At 42.8% G+C, this 20,063-nt stretch overlaps 1 protein-coding gene across 1 annotated transcript; it reads right to left on the minus strand.

Moving 5' to 3' along the window:
* Positions 1 to 5,932: 5,932 nt before the first annotated feature.
* Positions 5,933 to 18,474, minus strand: c5h2orf50 (chromosome 5 C2orf50 homolog). Its single transcript, XM_033021593.1, has 3 exons — positions 17,763 to 18,474; positions 7,638 to 7,677; positions 5,933 to 6,977 (listed from the first exon to the last, which is right to left on the minus strand). The coding sequence occupies exons 1-3, from the start codon at positions 17,966 to 17,968 to the stop codon at positions 6,786 to 6,788; spliced, it is 438 nt and encodes a 145-aa protein (XP_032877484.1). The 5' UTR covers positions 17,969 to 18,474; the 3' UTR covers positions 5,933 to 6,785.
* Positions 18,475 to 20,063: the final 1,589 nt, after the last annotated feature.

Here is a 20,063-nt window from a genome sequence, read left to right on the forward strand (position 1 = left end):
CCTGTTATTGGGAACGACTCGTTCTCATGGCAACTCTGACCACAATTTGTCACAGATACTTTCTTTGTCCTATCTATCCACCCCTCTTCCTCCTGTTTTTTCTGCAATTTAAAGCAAGCTCTCTGTTCCAGTTGTGATGAAGATGTCTATGACCTGACCTGAGATGTTAACTCTGCAGGTAGACAAAAGTTGTCTGGAGCAGAGGATGCAATAGATGAGGTTGGAGGAGGTGCAGGTGAACCTGTGTCGCATTAACTCTGCATTTCTTTACCCTTAGGTTTCCTCACTTGCTCCAGTATTTTCAGCGCTTTGCTTTAACAGGCATTTGCTGTTATGATTCAAGGTGGTCCTGGTGCTGTATGTCATTTCCATGATGAGAATGCAGACATGTCACTGGTTATTGGCCAAGTTGAGTGGGAAGGTGGTAACAGCATCTTTCAATGTTGAATATAGAACAGTTCAGCATTTGTAAAGTCCTTCGGCCCATAATGTGCTGACCTGATGCTATTTTAAACAAATCCCATCCCAGAGATGGTCTGGCTGGTTTCTTTTCTCCTTTCTAAACAGCCTCAGGCTTTCCCTTTGTCACATGAGCTTTTTTCTGTTGATCATTCAACTTTTCTGACTTTGGGTAACTCCACAGCTTTGAATGTTTACAAACGCTTGCAAAGAATTAACTCTCTCATGTAGTTACCATTTCCTTATGTTGGGCCTTGTTTCCATAAATAACAAATCTCAGATGAACGTCATTAAATCTGTGAAAATGCACTTATTTGCGAACAAAAGTATCAAAAGATTCTTCCAGCTCCTTACTACATGTAAAGAACCAATGTCAGCTATGAGTTGCAATATCCATCCAATCTATCAAATGAATGTTCTCCAATCTCATTTGCAGACTTTATGGTACTAGCCGAACGCAGGTTATAAACGTTAGATTTCTGAGAACTGTTTGTAACCTGAACTGCTCATGAGTTCAAAATTAATAAGAACAGTGTGTGGGAAAGGAGCACAGAAACAGCTGTGATAGGAGAGCAAACAGGCCTGGGAACAACAGTGACAAGCCAGCCTCACTGGCTCAGTGAATGACCGAGTGAACCTTCTCAACTCAGTTTAGTTCGACCCAGCTCCCCGGACGTTGCAGCTCTGGTTGGAGGTGGAGAAAGCGAAGGCATGTGGAAATTCCCTCACAGCAGCCACCAAGTCCATCCCATCAGTCTCCAAAAATACATGCTCGTATGTACAGGATATCTGTAGGTCGGGTATCTGGGGAAGGCTTGTATGATGCAATTTTCACCCCTTGTGACCAATGCAATACAGTACATTGAAGATAGATACACAATGTTGGAGTAACTCAGCGGGTCAGGCAGTGTCTCTGGAGAAAAGGAATAAGTGACGTTTCGGGTTGAGACCCATCTTGAGACCTACATTGTTTCTTTTATGTGGTATAATTAATCTGTTAATAACCAACCCAATATACGTGAACTCTTCCTGTCACTGTCTATTATTTGCCTGAAATTCTAGTGACCCAGAAAATGTTATTTCCTTCATCATGGCCCATCTCATTTGAATCACACTAGCATTTTTTCTGGCTCTCAATGTACATCCATGTGTTATGTTAATGGCAGGATCCGACCCGTTCAACATTCAATTTAATCTACAACAGCTACATTTCATTGCTTCTTCAGCCAGCATCTTTGATAGCAAGCATCTGTACCATCCTCAAGTGATGGAAAATAATTATTAATTAAAACTAACTGCAATGGTGACTTATTAAGTAAAATAAATGTTCGCAGGGATATAAAGGTTTTCCTACTTTGTGTATAGTGAGACAGACTGGAACCTGAACAAAGTGCAATTGTGTTACTTTCATTTGATTCTGTACACTCACAATGTGGATCTACTGTTCTGGTCAATTACTTCATTTGTCAAGGAGAAAACCTGCTTTAACAAGGTGATATATAAATAGAGAAAGTCACCATGTGTGGGAAGGAACTGCAGATGCTGGTTTAAACCGAAGATAGACACAAAATGCTGGAGTAACTCAGCGGGACAGGCAGCATCTCCGGGGAGAAGGAATGGCCGACGTTTTTCGGGTTGAGACCCTTCTTCAGAAAGTTACTAGTTGTACACCTCTCCAGAGGTAAACAACAATAGGAGTATAATTTTGTGGGTTTTACTGCACATGTTTATACAAGTTATCCCAGGTAGTGACATAATGTGACTTTTGAGAGCATTATTGCAAAATAAATAATACCATTGGAAAGGACAGATATTGCTGGAGTAACTCAGCAAGTCAGGGAGTATTTCTGGAGAATGCTGTCTGACCCTTCGTTACTCATCACTTTGTCCTTGTTAGTACACTATTATTTTGTTATTTCTAATTAATACCACTGCTTTAGTATCTGACCAAATTCTTTCTGCGCAAATATTGTAAAAACCATTCCATTGTTTTGTTTGGAATCCAGAGAGTTGATAAAAATATTTTATTCAAATATTTTCAACTGAAGATGAAAATAATCTCACCCCTCGCCTCTTACTTTGATATATTGCACTTCTTCCCTCTATACGTTCAGGCCTGATATGGGGCTCGCAATCTAAAGCGTCGACTACCCCTTTGCCTCTACAGATGCTGCTCGACCATCTGCCTTCTGCCAGCAGTTTATTTTTTGCCGCAGACTCTAGCATTTGCCGTCACTTGTCTCTCTATAATCATGTATCAATGGCAAAAGAATAATTCTGCACCTTTTCTCAACAATGAGCGCATCTGCTGTTACTGTAACTAAACAATATTCAAACATTAAGCATCTCACCTTGTGAAGAACACAAAGTGCTGGAGTAACTCAGCAGGTCAGACAGCATGTTGGGAGGAAAAGGACAGGCGATATTTTAGGCTGGGACCCTTCTTCAGACTGAAAGTAGGGGGTGGAAGGGTGAAGAGCTGGAGGCGAGATCCAGAGGTGCTGCCTGACCTGCTGAATTACCTCAGCATTTTGTTCTATGCAAGATGTTAGTGTCTGCAATTCATTTTCTGCATCTCACCTTGTTTATTCTTCTTTTTAAAAACATATTTGACTGTTTAAAAGAACAAAGTTATGCGATGATAAGATTACAAAAGGGATTGCTAAGAATAGCACATGGATGGGGTTGGGGACAGGGAGGAGTGTTGCACACAGACTGCAGGATGTGGACACAACTGGAGGTGTGGGACACAGACACAGTTACAGGCACAGACCATTGGGGACGGGGGTGGGGGATAAAATACGAGATGGGTCACTTAATTGTGATTCTTTGGATTCTGCATCTTTGAGCATGAATGCTCAGATGCGATACTTTTGAATACTAGTAAAGGACATGGATATTGGGATGGAGAGCGATTGAGATTGTTCATCTGTGATATTATTGACTGGCAGTGCACATACGAATACACATTTTTAAAGTTCTTATTCTTTGAATAACATTTTTAAGATGAGAAAAAACGATTTCCTTCCTCGGGAGCAAGCCCATTTATTTCTCACTTTCCACTGATTTGGTTGTTTTCTGATATGTTGGGGTGCAGGGTATCAACCTTCAATTATTGTCATCCCAGATTTGGCCTGATATTGAGTATTACAAGGATCAATTTTTATTTACTTGATGTTGAGGAAATAGAGGAGCGTGCTATTTGTCAGATACGGAGAGGGACACATTATTACCCCAATTCAGACCTCCCCGGGGTAAAGAACAGTGTCCGAGACTAGTGTCCATGGTGACTTTGTCTATTACTTGGAAAATACACAATAATCATTCAATATGGTAACCATGCCTCATCTCTATATAACTAAAAGTCTTCGTCTTGTTTGTGCCCACGTTGTGTCGACCATGTGTCAATCTGCTTTTCCTATCTTCTTCCAAACGCTAGGCCACAGCCTTCCCATTTTCCCACATCTACTCACATTTTTCCCGTCGAGGCGATAAACATCTTCCCGTCGTATTCCCACCTATATTTCCGAAGTAATGAATCGTTTAAATTTTAAAAAACAGCCCGAAAACTCACCCATTTTGGGGGGAAAAAATGACGTTGCAATGCCCCACTCCGGCAGGGAGGGGCACTCCAGCGTCTCAACGGCAGTTTTCAAAGCACGACGGCCCACTCCGGGCGGAAGGGGCACTCCAGCGCTCCAACGGCAGTTTCCAGATTAAAAAAACAAAAAAATTCAAAACAGCCTGAAAACTCACCCATTTAGGAAAAAAAATGGCATCACAATGGTCTACTCCGGCAGGAAGGGGCACTCCAGCGCTCCAACGGCAGTTCACAAAGCACGATGGACCACTCCGGGCGGAAGGAGCACTCCAGCGCTCCAACATCAGTTTCCAGATTTTAAAAAACGAATGACGTCACAATGGCCCACTTCGGCAGGGAAGGGCACTCCAGCGCTACAATGTCAGTTTGCAAAGCACGACTGGCCACTCGGGGCGGGAGGGGCACTCCGATGGCAGTTTCCAGATTTAAACAGAGGAAGCCGGAGACACAACACGAAAGAACATAACTGAATAAATCTCATTTTTAATGTTTAAATTGTTGTCATATTTTAAGAGTTATTCACATTTTAAGCTTTAATAAATCGCTTTTGCACTTGCTGTGCCAGTCTGCCGCGCCTGCGCAGTAATACCTCCATCTTATATGTCACAACGGGAACAAGTCAGCCGTGCCTGCGCAGTGGTGAGTGGTGAAATATTGCGTTCGGGGACCAGCTCTCCTGTGTGACACAGCGCCCCCACCCCACCCCACCCTCTGTGTTGGGGGACGGGACCCAACAGGTCCCACTTGGTCCAGTCAATATTATAATTAATTGCATAAAGAACACAAGACTGATAAGAAAAAGCAATTGCTGAAAGCTGAGGGGGAAATTAGTTTTATGTTTGTGAGAACTTAAGACTTTACTGGACTTTTGAATGTAATAATATTATGGGACCTCAATCGTATCTACAGGTGTCCATAATTTGGGCATCCATCTGAAGTAGTATCTCTGTCTGAAATGTCATCTGTCCATTTCCATCAGCAGTGTGTTTTTTTGGTAACCCAGGGACAACCTGTATGGTACTGACAACAGCTGTGTTTCGCTCTTGTGAATACAATTTTTATATCTATGATACTGCTTTAAACTTCAGCACACAATCAGCTAAATAGATAATATCCCTCTATTCTGCCATGGCATTCAGAATAGTTTGACAAAAGGCAGCATGTCTGGAGAAAACCAGAATTAGTTAATGGAAGACACACATATGGAAGAGAGAAGATTCCAATCAGTGCAATCTGCAGAGATAATGCTGTTACCAATTAATTATGAAACATTGTTATTGGAAATATAAATTACCTTGCCAGAAACTGAATAAAAAGTCAATTAAACAGAAAATGTAGCAATTCTGCATTTATTCACATTTTATCACAGCTATATTTAGTGCAATTCATTCTTCTAAAATTAGGGCTAAATGTAATAAAGCCTAAAATATCAACTGCTTGGCGAAGAGAAGTTCTAGGTTGATGTGCACAGATGCATTTTCTATCTTTTGTAGGGACCACTTCATCTTTCTCATTCACGCGCGAGGTTGGCATAGAGTACACCTTCAGTCACAAGTCCTGTAAAGGGAGATGAACAAAACTCTTTGTGGCACAAAAGTGTCGCTCATAATGCAGGTATTGAGGTTAATCAACCTCAGTGGCACAGTTGCTACCTTACAGCACCAGAGACTTGGGTTTGATCCTGACTGCCCGTACATTCTCCCTGTGACCCACACTCCAAAGACGTACAGGTTTGTAGGCTAATTAGCTTCGATAAAAATTGTAAATTGGCCCAAGTGTTGGATAGTATTTGTGTAGGTTGGTGTGGACTCGTTGGGCCGAAGGGCCTATTTCTGTGCTGTATTTCTAAAGTCTAAAGCCCATTGGAGATTAATGCTTTGTGGAAACTTATTGTTTACTTTGCTTTATTCCTTAAACAAAATATTGCTGGTTAGATCTGATAATTTTAATTTTAATCTGAAAATTTGGAGTGGTTGATTTCACTCCATTTTTTAAATTCTACTTTAAGAAATCAATTAAAACCTGAGAATTAGAAAACCAAATTAGCATTGAGGAGAATAAAGTTTGCCTGCTTGAAATTCAAGTTTATTTGTGGCTGTGGAGAGGAATTCTTAACACAATGAGGTAAGAGTGGGCAGCTGGACTGGACTGGAATCAACAGGTTTCACGGTGAGATTTCAATATTATTATGGCACATGCTCCAGATTTAATCTCATTCTTAAATTTCACTGTGGATGGCAGAGTTTTACAGACACCAGCTAAAGGGAGATGTGGACCCAGCAAGTATCTTTTAATTGCTTTTCTGCAGGATATATCTTACTTGCATTCCTCATTCAAACCCATGATGGAACTACACCCAGGGTACAACCTCTCGGTGTCCTGACCTCCGTCTCCCTCTAGCTCTCATTTCCAATGTGTCACAAACTCACTGATTCAACCACAACTCCCAACTTTTTCTGCTCCCTGAACATAGCAGACTTTCCTACCTGGTGACCAGCCAGATGACTCATCAATCCATCAGACTGCAACAAAAAAATGGAGAGAAAGGGTTCATCAAGCCCCATTGTTACATTTGGGAGAGTTTGAGGGAAATCATTTTAAGTTTCCTGAATTCCCAACAGGCTTCCTTCCCCCATTCCATCTCCAAGTCAATATTAAGACTCAGCTGTCTACTAGGTTTGATTCAAGTATTTTCCTGACTTATGAAATTTAACTTTGCTTTCATTTAATACGGAACAAGCTCATTGTCCAGTTTTTTCTTCCGGTTGTCTCTCTGAAGCTGATAATCCATCCTTATTAATGCTTGACCAAGACAAGTGTCCATCCTGCTGCCAAATGTCCGGTTTGCAGTGTTTGGAATATTGTCAGAGAACACAGGAACGTACTCTGGAAGAGGTTCATGTATTTTTAATGCACCCTGGAAAACAAAAGGTTTAAATAAAATCCATTACATTTCTTACACAGGGGTAGAATAATAATAATACGTTTCAACTGGTTGTTTTGTGATCTGTTTGTTGGACCATATCCATCAGAGTTGATTATGTAAAGTAATTTTGCCAAAGTATCGCTGCATTGGAACGGTTTAAAGTTCTTCCATGGATTGTTGAGTCATGAAGGGAGAGTCTGGTGAGCCTAGAATGGGTAGAATACTAGTCCAACTATTATGCTGAGACATCACAAGGAAGGTTCATTGGAGTTACTGTAAGATGAGAAGAGGTGTGAAAACGGAGTTTAGGAAGAATTAAAATGAGATAATTTCACCAATTACAGGCTCCTCAATTTTCATAGTCATTCAACATGGAACAGTCCCCAACCATGCAGGTCATCAAAGGCTCATCACAGAGATAGAAAGAGATACAGCATGGAAAAAGGTCATTCAGCCCACTGAACCCACACTGACCACTAATCACCTGGTCACACTTGCTATATGTTATCTCACTTAATTAAGATCCCCAAGAATGGGAATACCTTATCAACACAAATATAGTGCAATTGAAATTGCAACAGAAGCAAATTTATGGAAAATAATTTATAGCTTTCGTACTACAAATTATCACTGATTAGTTGCAGTCCTTACCTTGGCATCGTAATCTTTAAGAAAATCCCACTTGCTTTCCCTGGCAAGACAAAGGGTAAAACATTATTGCAGTTGGAAAAGACTTCAATGTGATTTATTGGATATGCAATTAGTAAAACACACGTTACTTCGCTCAGACGTTAGTTTTCTTCATAAAGAGAGAAATAATGAGAAAAGTCTGTATCAATGATATCCAAGCAACAGAAGAGTAGGTTAATATTAGAATCTATTTGCATAAAATACAATAGTGTGCAATAAAACCTAAATATCACATTCTCTCAGACAATTATCAATCATAGGAACCCATAACACAACTTGAGGAAGAAATTGTTTTGTAATTGGAGGCACGCACCATGCGAAGTTTAATGATATCATATAACAATACAAACAGTACATTCAGGTGTTGTTACCAGAGTGAATTAGACCATTATGAAAACACTATGCATTGCATAATGAAAATAAGTTATGTATTAAGTTGATAATCATCATAGCATGGTGTAAAAAAACAAAAGAAACACCTGTATGGCAGGGTAAACCAACAAAAGCTGTGTTGACATTAGATCATGCAGATTTATGGCCCATAAATCTATTTGACACCTACTTAGTAATATATTTTGTGATACGAAATTTTACAAGTTTGCATTCAGGAGGTGATATCCACTCTGCCACAAGACTTTATCAGGAATTTGGTCACACCCCTCAATTTTTTTTCATTAATTCATATACCCAATGTAAATTACCACCCACCCAGGTGCCTGTATGAGGCTCCAGACAAACACCATAATTTAAAATCTATATTCTCCACTAATCATGCCTTTACATTGAGAGTACAAATAAAACTGCCACTAATTTATACAGATAGGTAGCCACATCAATATGAAAACCAGACATATTGGGGTTAGAAATATTATATTTTAGAACTATTAAGGGGCAATGCGAAAGCATTACAAAGACTGCAAACATAAAAAAACAGCTGAATGAGTTCTGGATTGTGAGAAGCGTGATTAGAGGGCAGCTGGAATATTAGCAGGTATGTCTTCTACTCACTCTCGTGTCCTTGAGTGGTCTTAATTAATCTTGTTATTAAATAAGAATTTCCTTTTTTTCCCCTTACTATTTGCCAGGTGATTCATGGATAGTTACATAAAGGCAAAGAGGAATCACTGGCAAAACGATAGCCAAAAATGGGCTTGATGAACCAGTTGGTTTTCTTTTTTATATCTTTCAAACATTTCAAGTTATGTACTTTGGGCTTGTGTTGCACAACATTGAACAGGAAAAACCTGAAGATTTAGTGCAAAAGAGCAGAGATAAATTATTCAGAAAGATGATTTGAGCTTGGATTGTTTTCCATTGAATTTAGAAGGTGAATAAGTGATTTAATGGAAACTTTCAAGACATTGGGTGGAAGTACAGAAATTATTTATTTTGGTTAGTGAGTCAAGACTGGCCTTTCAGGAGTGAAATTTGGAAACAATCCAATCCAACTATAAAAGTCTGAACTTTCTATTGCTAAAGACTAGTATTTGTTGAACTAATAATTTTGGCTCCAAAAATGTTATTTGTGGAAAGTTAGGTACATGGAATAATTTACAGATCAGTCACAGTATCACAGCACAGAGTAACATTGTGGAGGGGTTAAAAGATCCATTTCTCATCCTATGTTCTTCATTGTTCTTCAAGAGGCTCATCATGATGCACATCAAATCCAGCCTCCCAGACAGCCGTGATCCACTGCAGTCTGTCTCTACAGCAGACAGCATTACCCTGGATCTTCTTGCTCCTTTGTAACATCTAGATAACACCCACAGACTCTTATTTATGGACTATAGCTCAGCATTTAACACCATAATTCCAATCAAACTCATTTCCGTACAGCATGGAAACAGCCACTTTGTCCCACTGGGTCAATACCAACCATTGAACATCTTTTCTCACCAGTTCTACATTATCACATTTTCACATCCACTGTCTACACACTCGGGTCAATTTACAGAGGTCCTTTAACTTACAAACCTGCACGTTTTTTGGATGCGAGAGGAAACAAGCACTTGGAGGAAGCCAGAGGGCCCGTTTCCATGCGGTATTTCTAAACTAAACTCTTAACATACTGATGCACTGTAGAACTGTTGGATTGCTCGGTTTGCCCAAGACCACAAGAAATTGCAGACAACTGTGGATGTAGTCCAGTCCTTCACACGGGCCAGTCTCACCACCGTCGCCTCCATGTACATTTCACACTGCCTTGGGAAGGCAGCCAACATAACCAAGGACCTTTTTCACCCCAATCATTCCCTCTTCTCGTCTCTCCCAGCAGCCAGAATGTACAAAAGTTGAAAGCACATACCACCAGATTCAGTCACAGCTTCTTCCTCACTGTTATCAGAATATTGAATGGTTTTCCCATAAGCTAGAGTGTAGTCCCGATCTTCCAACCTACCTATCAAACAGCCAGTACAATGCCCCCAAATAATTGTGCTGAATTTCACTTCTGAAAAAGGAAATAAAGAGATCAAATGTAATAGTCCTCCCCTTGCAAATATTATTTTAATTATAATTTTTAAAGGCTCGGTTTTCCCCGAGTGGGATCTGCTACTCAAAATCATGGCTCTGTTTCCCCATTCTCCTGAACTCAGGATGCAGAAGGCTGACCTCACTGACTCAGATAAGTCTTTAAGCCGAGTCATGAGCCCTCAGCCATAATTGGATGTAAAGGGGGAATTGAACACAACAGAATAAACCTCCCACAAACCCCTTTCTGAAAACCATTGACAAAAGGCAAATTTGTGCCTCAGTTGTCCTGTCTACTAAACCAACCAGTCCTTCAATGTTTCTGAATGTCTTTGGGAATAGAAACATTTAAAAATTAATACAGCAAAGCAATTAAATCAGCTTTAAAAGTACATTGGAGATAAATAATTCAAAGCATTCATAGAAACATAGAAAATAGGTGAATTAGTAGGCCATTCGGCCCTTCGAGCCAGCACCGCCATTCAATATGATCATGCTTGATCATCCAAAATCAGTACCCCATTCCAGCTTTCCCCCCATATCCCTCGATACCCTTAGCGTTAAGAGTAACTCTCTCTTGAAAACATCCAGTGAATTGGCCTCCACTGCCTTCTGTGGCAGAGAATTCCACAGATTCACAACTCTCTGGGTCAAAACGTTTTTCCTCATCTCAGTCCTAAATGGCCTACCCCTTATTCTTAAACTGTGACCCCTGGTTCTGGACTTCCCCAACATCAGGAACATTTTTCCTGCATCTACCCTGTCCAATCCTCGAAGAATTTCAAAAACATAAAATACAACATACGGTATTCCTTATCCTTACAGCCCTGCAATCCCCATTCAAAATAATTGCTAAAGATTCACTTTGGGACAATAGCACCACTGGCAATCCCAGCTTTTATTGCTCATCTCTAATTGCTTGAGAGATAGTGGCGAGTCACTACCTTCTTGAATTGCTGCAGCCCTTCAGGTAAAGGGACTCCCACAGTGCTATCGGGAAGGAAGCAACAGGACACACACACCAGCAACGACGGGCCAGTGATACTGTATATTTACAAGGAGGATGATATCTGCACCTTCAAGGGGAATGTATATAGTGAAGGTGATTCCATGCACTTCTTGTCCATGCCAGTTTTCAAATTTGTTGCAGGTTTGGGAGAGGCTATTAAGTACCTTGAGTGAGTAATTGCAGTGCATTTTGTAACTGGTACCCACTGCAGTCACTCCGCACTGGTGACAGTAACGTTCAAAGCGGTGGCAGAGGTGCCAACGAAACAGGCTGCATCAACCAGGATATTGTCCACCTCCTTGAGAGTTGTTGCAGCATTCATCCCAGCAAGTGGACAGAGGAGGGAAGACTTAGGGGTGTCAGAGGTGAGCCACTCTCAACAGGATACCCAATCTGTTGTGGCAACTACAGTGTGGTTGGCTTTCCAGTCACTGATGATTTCCCAATATTAATGATAATCAATAATATATTAATACATTATAATACATCATAATATTAATGTGTGCGGAACATGGGACCACATGGTGTAATGGGCTCCCATAAATGTTCCACAATGCTGGCTTGAAGGGCCGAATGGCCTCCTCCTGCACCTATTTGGGACGACAGATGGCACAATGGGCTAAGTGTTCAGCTGGCAACCGGAAGGTAGCCGGTTCGAATCCCGCTTGGAGTGCATACTGTCGTTGTGTCCTTGGGCAAGACACTTCACCCACCTTTGCCTGTGTGTGAATGTGTGTGAGTGACTGGTGGTGGTCGGAGGGGCCGTAGGCGCAGATTGGCAGCCACGCTTCCGTCAGTCTGCCCCAGGGCAGCTGTGGCTACAGAAGTAGCTTACCACCGCCGAGTGTGACTGAGGAGTGAATGAATAATGCGATGTAAAGCGCCTTGAGTATTAGAAAGGCGCTATATAAATCCCATCCATTATTATTATTATTATTTTCTATGTTTCTATTAGTATTTTCCATGGCACAAATATTTTCCATAGTCAGAATGCTCGACAAGCAAGGTCGGGTTTCTGCACAGTTGCTGAACCTTTGGAAATCCAAACATTTACCAGCACTTTAGCTTAAGTTATACAAGTACATTAAAGACAAAGTACAAAAAGTACATTGAAGTACATTAAATAATTTTTAAAATCTGTTAAATCATATTATAAAATATAACATATGTTATTCTTACCATTAATCCTTACAGCCCTGTAGTTCCCATTCTAAATTTATGTTTTTAAAGATTCACTCTGGGATAACAGCACCGCTGGCAAGCCCAGCTTTTACTGCTCATTCCCTAATTGATTAAGAGATCCTGGTGAGTCACTACCTTCTTGAATTGCTGGAAGGCAAAATCCAGCCCAATATAACGTACACAACTGGGAGATACAAAATAATGCAGATGCTGGAATCTGGAGCAAAGAAAAAGCAAATTGCTGACGAAAGGAACTCGTGTTTTTGATCGAAACCCTGCAACAAGATTGAGAATACCAGGGGAGATGGTCTGTATAAAGAGGAAACAGACGAGGCAAGTAGGTGTTAGCAGGGTGTTGGTATATATGATGGTCTTGGCGAAATGATTGTGTGGATGAGAAGTGGATGGAACTAATAGGGGGGAAATCAGAACACCGTGTGGAGGTGAAGGCGTGAAGAGAAATAATTTGGAAGTTTCATAACATTCAGAAGTGAGAGGAGGGAAGGGGGTGAATAAGGATTTTACTTCGGAGTCACGCGAGTGACTACGTGAAGAACCCCGCCAGGACGCATGCGTGTCATATCGCTACACGCATTGCGAAACGTCAGACGCGGTGGAAGGACGTTCCCCCGCGGCGGTAGTTTAAAAGCCGCTAATTGCAGGTAAGCGTTTACTCTGCGGTCTTTTTAGTTCCCATTTCCAACCACAGGTAGGAAAATGGAGAAAACAAAGAAGACAAGGGCTGCGACAAAGCTGGTGAGGGAGGACCGCGGAGTAGCGGGAAGCCAGCAACAGCAGCTAACGGCACTTGGATCACCCGTAGTGGGATCAGCTGTGCCCGATGTCGCCTCCGCACCGGCCAAATCCACGCGGCTGGGCGGCAAGGCTAGACACAAAACTAACAAGGTCGTGGACTCAGAGGAGTCCGACTTTGAACCACCGCGGGCGGCCAGCGACCGAGAGCGCTGGACCCGAATGGAGCGGTGTATGGGGCATTTGCTCCAACGTGACAGACTCCGGGAGATGGAGTCGGGTCACTGTGGGCCCTATGGTAAACCCACAGCAGTACCTTTTCAAGGGCTGCACAGTGCTTCTACCTCATCGGAGGGGAGCACTGCGGGTCAGTGCTGGGCTGACCTGGAAGAGGGGTCCGCAGAAGAAAAGACAAGTGTGCATGGGGTGCAGGAAAAAGATAACTTACTGGACATGGTGGCCAATTTTATACAGCCGGAACAGACTGGACAAAATCTGGAGCCAAAGCTTGCTGCCAGTATAGACTACATGTCTTTAAACCAGTTACAAGAGCAGGCTGTACTGGACACCACAGGAAGACACCTGGCACCGGGCAATTGCATATCTCTGAACGTTCCAATAGTTAACAACTGTATATGGAAACACATTGGAACAGGAGTCAGGAGTATGGATGTAAAATTGCAAAAAGTACTGAAAGTACTGACCGCAGGGATAACAGCATTTGCCCGTACAGTGGACGACAGGAACATGTCCCAGGACCAACAAGATGCACTGGCACTATTCTGCAACACCCAGCATGAAATAAATAACATCAGGAAAAGTGCCATTCAACCCACACTGAACCCAAAATTCGCGGGACTGTGCAAACCTGGGACCACGAAACCACCCATACTTTTGTTCGGAGGCAACCTATCGAAGCAGGTAAAAGAGCTTGATGAGGAAGCCAAAACCTTGGGATTAATAAAAGGAATACGCATTCTCTCCTTTCTGCCTCATCAGTCGGGTATTAAGGAAAATACAACAAGACTCTGCGTCTGGTATTTTGGTAGTACCCGATTGGTTCCCAGTGGTACAAAACATGGTGTTAGAACCATGTATTACCATCCCACATAGACCAGACTTATTGCTACATCCCGTAACAGGGGATAGCCACCCATGCCATAAATATTTGAACCCATTAATTTGTAGAGTTTAAAAACACCACTTCTACAACTGGGACTAACGGACCGAACATCGAACATGATCTCGGCGGCCCAAAGACAATCGACTAAAAAACAGTATCTGGTCTACATCAGGAAGTGGGAAATGTACTGCCACAAAAACGACATCACCAACAGAAACATGAACATGCATCTAAGTCAGTGTTGTCCGAGTTGGACAAAGTCCAAGCGGAAGCTCTAAGAATCTGTATAGGAGGTGTGCGGACGTCACCTGTATGTGCACTACAGGTGGAAACTGGGGAGATGCCGTTGAGACTGCGCCGCAGACAACTAATGGCTAATTACTGGCTAAGCCTTAAGGGTCATGGAGAGAACCACCCAACAAAACAGGTAGTACAGGAGTGCTGGGAGAGAGGGGTGGCTCAGTCTGGAAGCTTCGGCTGGGTTGGAGGAGGTGTGGCAAGGGACATGGAAGTAGAGGACAAAGAGTTCTGCCCGGCAGTATTGTGGCCATCTGTCCCAATATGGTTACTAAACATCCCAAAAGTTGATCTGGAGATATGGGAGGCAAAAAGGAGGGAAGAAAATTCGGACCTAAAAACAGAATACCATAACCATATATATAAAATAGATACAGGGAACACCTCTTACTTTTCACAGATGGATCAAAGGACCCAGTAGCTGAAACAACAGGGGCAGCTGTGGTAGTGCAAGGGATGAATGTTGAGATTTGCAAAAGAACAAATAACTATTTGGCAGTATATACAGTGGAACTGTACGCTATTTTGATGGCAGTTCGGTGGATAGAACAGGTGCAACCATGCAAAGTATTAATATGTAGCGACTCATTGTCTGCAATCCAGAGTATTGGGTCTGGTGCATCCCATAGGCGGCCTGACCTAGTGTATGAAATTCTACTACTATTAAGCCAAGTAACAAGGAAGGGCAGTGACGTGACTTTGTTGTGGGTCCCAGCTAGGAAATGAAAAAGTGGGCAAATTAGCAAAAGAGGCCGTTAAAAAAGAGAACATAGAGGTAAACCTACAATTATCCAAATCTGAAGGAAGACACATTGTGTGGAAGAAAATAAATCAGGAATGGCAACAATACTGGGAACAGGAGACAAAGGGGAGACACCTCTATTCGCTAGTGGGCATTACAGCAAGAAGAGGGGGGATCAGGAGAGAACAGGTAGTATTAGCAAGATTGAGGATAGGACACACTCACCTGAACAGCACATTAAAAATGTTGGGAAAACACCCTACTGGGATGTGTGAGGAATGCCATCAGCCGGAAACAGTTCAGCATGCTCTAGTTGCATGTAGAAGATATGAAACAGAAAGAAGAGTTTTGATCAGTGAAATGAAGAAAATTGGAATGACAGATATATCAGAAAAGAACATTCTAGAGTATGGAGGGGAAGGAAAAGGAGTAAAGGTGTTGTTTAATTTCTTGAGGGCCTCTGGCCTTATAAAAAGGATATAATGTAAAGACATGAGGACTGTGGAGTGAAGCCAGAAGGTGGCAGCAATGCAACATTGTAGATGCCGGCTGCCGTAAAACTCCAAAGAAGAAGAAGAAGAAGAAACATGAACATCTCGTCTGTTCTGGAATATCTGGCAGGCCTCCACTATGATGAGGGGCTCAGTTACAGTGCCATCAACAGCGCCAGAAGTGCCCTGTCGACTTACCTATGGCAAGGGACAGAGCGTTACTCTGTAGGGACTCACCCACTGGTAACAAAGCTCATGAGGGGAATTTTTAATACTAATCCCCCAAAAACCAGGTACTCCCAAATTTGGGATATAAGCATTGTCCTGAAGACGCTCAGAAACTGGTCTCCAGCATCAGCTCTGTCCCTACTCAGACTGACTTTAAAAACAGTCATGTTAATGGCATTGATCACGGCACAGAGGGTACAGTCACTGCATAAACTTAGACTGGACAACATGACTTCCTCACCTGACAATATTACGTTCCACATCTACGAGCTAGTAAAGCAGAACAGACAGGGATCAGCAGGCCTCAACATACTATTTAGGTCATACCCTACAGATGACCGTCTCTGTATAGTTAGACACCTGTCATACATAGAGAAAACAAAAATCCTAAGAGGCAATGAGAAGGGACTGCTGATCAGCCACAAGCAACCTCACAAAAGACTGACAGTCCAGACCATCTCGAGATGGCTGAAACAAGTGCTTACACAGGTTGGGGTGGATACTAACATTTTTAAATCTCATTCCACCAGGGCTGCAGCTACATCGGCAGCAATACAATTGGATGTGCCCATGGACCAAGTCCTCGAAGCAGCAGGATGGTCAGGGGAAAGAACATTCCAATTATTTTACAATAAACCAGTAATGAAATCTGGAACATTTGCAGAAAAAATTTTAAGTTCTGTAAATTAATTCAAACCCATAAAAGGGTTATAATTTGTGTTAATAAATTTTATGATTTCAATGTCGAATTCATGTCCAAATTATGTTAACACTATTCCTCCTACAGTCAAGGCAGACGTGATGCATGGACTCGTTTCCACGGCATGAAATCACAGAGCTTTAAAATCTTGACGTAGTCACTCACGTGACTCCAAAGTAAAATAGTAAGATTAAACGAGAATTTACCAGTTTCAAGTTTGATCTGTATTTTATGAGGAGTTACGATGAGGGATTACGTGCCCTCCGCTCCCACCCTTGATCATATACTTAACTGGTATCTCTTCTCTAACCTTACTATGTTTAGTCATTACAGTTGTCTGATTTCACACCGCTGCTTTGAAGAATGACACGCATGCGTCCTGGCGGGGTTCTTCACGTAATCCCTCATCGTAACTCCTCATAAAATACAGATCAAACTTCAAACTGGTAAGTTCTCGTTTAATCTTACTATTATCTGACGTTGGAGCGCTCAGTGTTTATACCTTTAGATTTTAGTTCAGAGATACAGCGTTGAAACGGGTCCTCCGACCCACCGAGTGCACGCCGACCATCAATCACCCGTTCATACAGGTTCTAAGTTGGACCACTTTCGCGCCCGACACACTGGAGGCAGGTTACAGAAGCCAATTAAGCTACAATCCCGCACGTCTTTGCAATGTAGTCACAGGGAAAACTTGTAAACTCCACACAGTGTATCCGTAGTCAGGGTCGAACCCGCGTCTCTGGCGTTGCGAGGCAGCAACTCGTTGACCCATGGGGAATGTGAGGTGTTACACTAGTTTGCGTTTGCTCTCGCCCTGGCAGAGGAGAAAGCCAAGGACGGCCGAATCGCTGTGGGAACGGCAATGAGAAAGGAGTTGAAATGACACATAATCGGGACTCTACTGCCCAAAGACCATAGAGCGTTTGCTCCTGCCTTAATAGGCTCAGTCCTGACCATTCCTCAGTCGCGACCATTCCTGTCCCTCCACAGACGCTGCTAGCCCCGCTAAGTTTCAACATTTGTTCCCTTTTCTCTCGCTCTACAAAGTTTGCTTTCACACCAAGAAAGTTGATGAAAGAGACTCACCACTGCCTTGCCCCTTGCCGCTCCGCCCGCACGAACTCCCTCCACACTTGGTCGTTTCTCACCACATCCTGCCCTCCCAGCTGCCCGGTCTTCCCCGGGGCTGCGCGGACTCCACCCGCCGCTTTGCTCGGGGGCACAAAGGCAGCGACCGTCGGTGCCTCCGCCAAGCGGTAGCCGGCCGAAGTGGTCCTGTTAAAGTCAGCCATCCTGCTCAGCTGCAACCTCAGAGTCAGAGGCGGCTTGGCAGTGGGTGGGTGGCCGTGATTTCACCGAGAACAGCAAACTCTCCCGACTATCAGCGAGAATTCCCCATCTGCAACGAGCCACTGCATGGAGATAGATAGATGCAGGCAAGGTGGCGGGAGCAACTGTAGCTTGTTTACCGTCGCTATTGGAGACCTACCTGCCTCCCGAGCCGGGCACGGCCACGGCCACCTGGCGCCCAGCTCCGGGAAGGCAGACTGGCCCCACACACGGGGAAGTCCACCGCGGGATCTCCACCAGCCTGGTAAGCAGCTGGAAGCTAGAGAAAGCGAGAGGAATTTACAACAATTGAAAAATATGGCCAGCGGAAAATAAAGTTACGGTTTTACTCAAGGTTACAACTGGATAGGTGATGGCATTATGCACATTTGGATTTAGTTCACAACAAGCCCACTGAAAACATGCGTAGCAACTCTATAAAATTCGGCAGCATTTTCTTAACTTGTTTGGTCAAACATGTCTTCAAAACAATGGCGATATTCATATTTACAATGCGGCAACTGGGACAAGCATCTTGGTCGGCTTAGATGAATAGGACTGTCTGGTTTCGCGTCGTATGATATATTTAGATTATTGGTCTACATTATCATATATCTACAATATTGGTCATTATATAAATTGCAATTTAACATTGCATTGCAACCCACTTAGCTGATAAAACTATCTAAGTATATTGTTTATTATTGTCACATGTCCTGAGTTACCATGAAAAGCTTTCTTTGTGTGCTATCCAGTCAAATCACATCGCATAATGATCAGCCATGATCATATTGAATGGCGGTGCAGGCTCGAAGGGCCGAATGGCCTACTCCTGCACCTAATTTCTATGTTTCTATGTACGGCAGGTGAGTACAATCGAGCCATATACAAGAACAACAGGCAGTGCAAATACTAAAGTACAGCATTCAGAATTTGATGTTTCACCATTATAGTGTTATCGTTACAAAAAAAGTGCAGTTTAGAAAAAAGTTCAGTGCAAGGTCTGCAATGAGGTAGGTTGGAAGATCAGGACCCTAACTTCTGGAACGACCATGCAGTCGTCTAACAACAGCAGGAAAGGAGCTGTTCCTGAATTTAATGGTATGTTCTTTCAAGCCGTTGTATCTTCTGCCAGATGGGAGAGGGGAGAAGAAGGAATGTTTGGTATGAAAATGGTCCTACATTATGTTGGTTGCTTTCCTGAGGATTCTGGTTTGTGTGATGGATTGCACTACATTCACAACTCTACAATTTTTAGGGGTCTCAGGCAGAGTCGTTACCAAACCAAGCAGCGATGTATCCTAATGGGATGCTTTCTGTAGTGCATCTGTAAAAGTCATTGGAGACATGCTGAACGTTCTTGGTGTCCTGAGGAAATGGAGGCAGTGGTGTGCTTTCTGTAGTGGATGTTTAAATTGGAGAAATCATAATCATAATTGTAATTTATTACCCAAGTATGTTTTGCAACATATGAGGAATTTTATTTGCCATACAGTCATACCAAAAAAAGCAACAAGACACACACCTACATAAAATTTGACATCCACCACAGCGGCTCCTCCACATTCCTCACTGTGATGGAAGGCAGTAAAGTCTTATCTTCTTTCCTCCTTTTTCTCCCGCAGTCGGGGGAGTCAAACCATCCGCAGTTGGGGTGATCGAAAACTCCTGTGATTGGGGTGGTTAAAGCTCCTGCGGCTTGGAGCTCCCGAAGTTGGTCCCTAACCAAGGGACTACGAGATCCATGATGTTAAAGTCCACAGGCTCCTGGTGGTTGGAGCTCCTGAAGTCGATCCCTGGTAAAGAGATCGCAAGCTCCGGGATGGTAAGTCCGCAGGCTCCCGTGGTTGGAGATCTCAAAGTCTCTCCCCTGCAAAAGGCCGCCAGCTCCACGATGTTAGGTCGCAGTGCGGGCGGAGAAACCACATGGAAAAAGTTGCATCTCCTTCGAAGAAAGAGTTTTAAAAAGTTTCTCCCACCACCCCCCACATAATACAAAACTAAAAGTACACTAAAACATACATTTTACAAAAAAATAAAAGCAACAAAGAAGGCAGC

The sequence above is a fragment of the Amblyraja radiata genome, chromosome 5 (genome assembly GCF_010909765.2).
Source record: "Amblyraja radiata isolate CabotCenter1 chromosome 5, sAmbRad1.1.pri, whole genome shotgun sequence".
Classification (NCBI taxonomy): Eukaryota; Metazoa; Chordata; class Chondrichthyes; order Rajiformes; family Rajidae; genus Amblyraja; species Amblyraja radiata.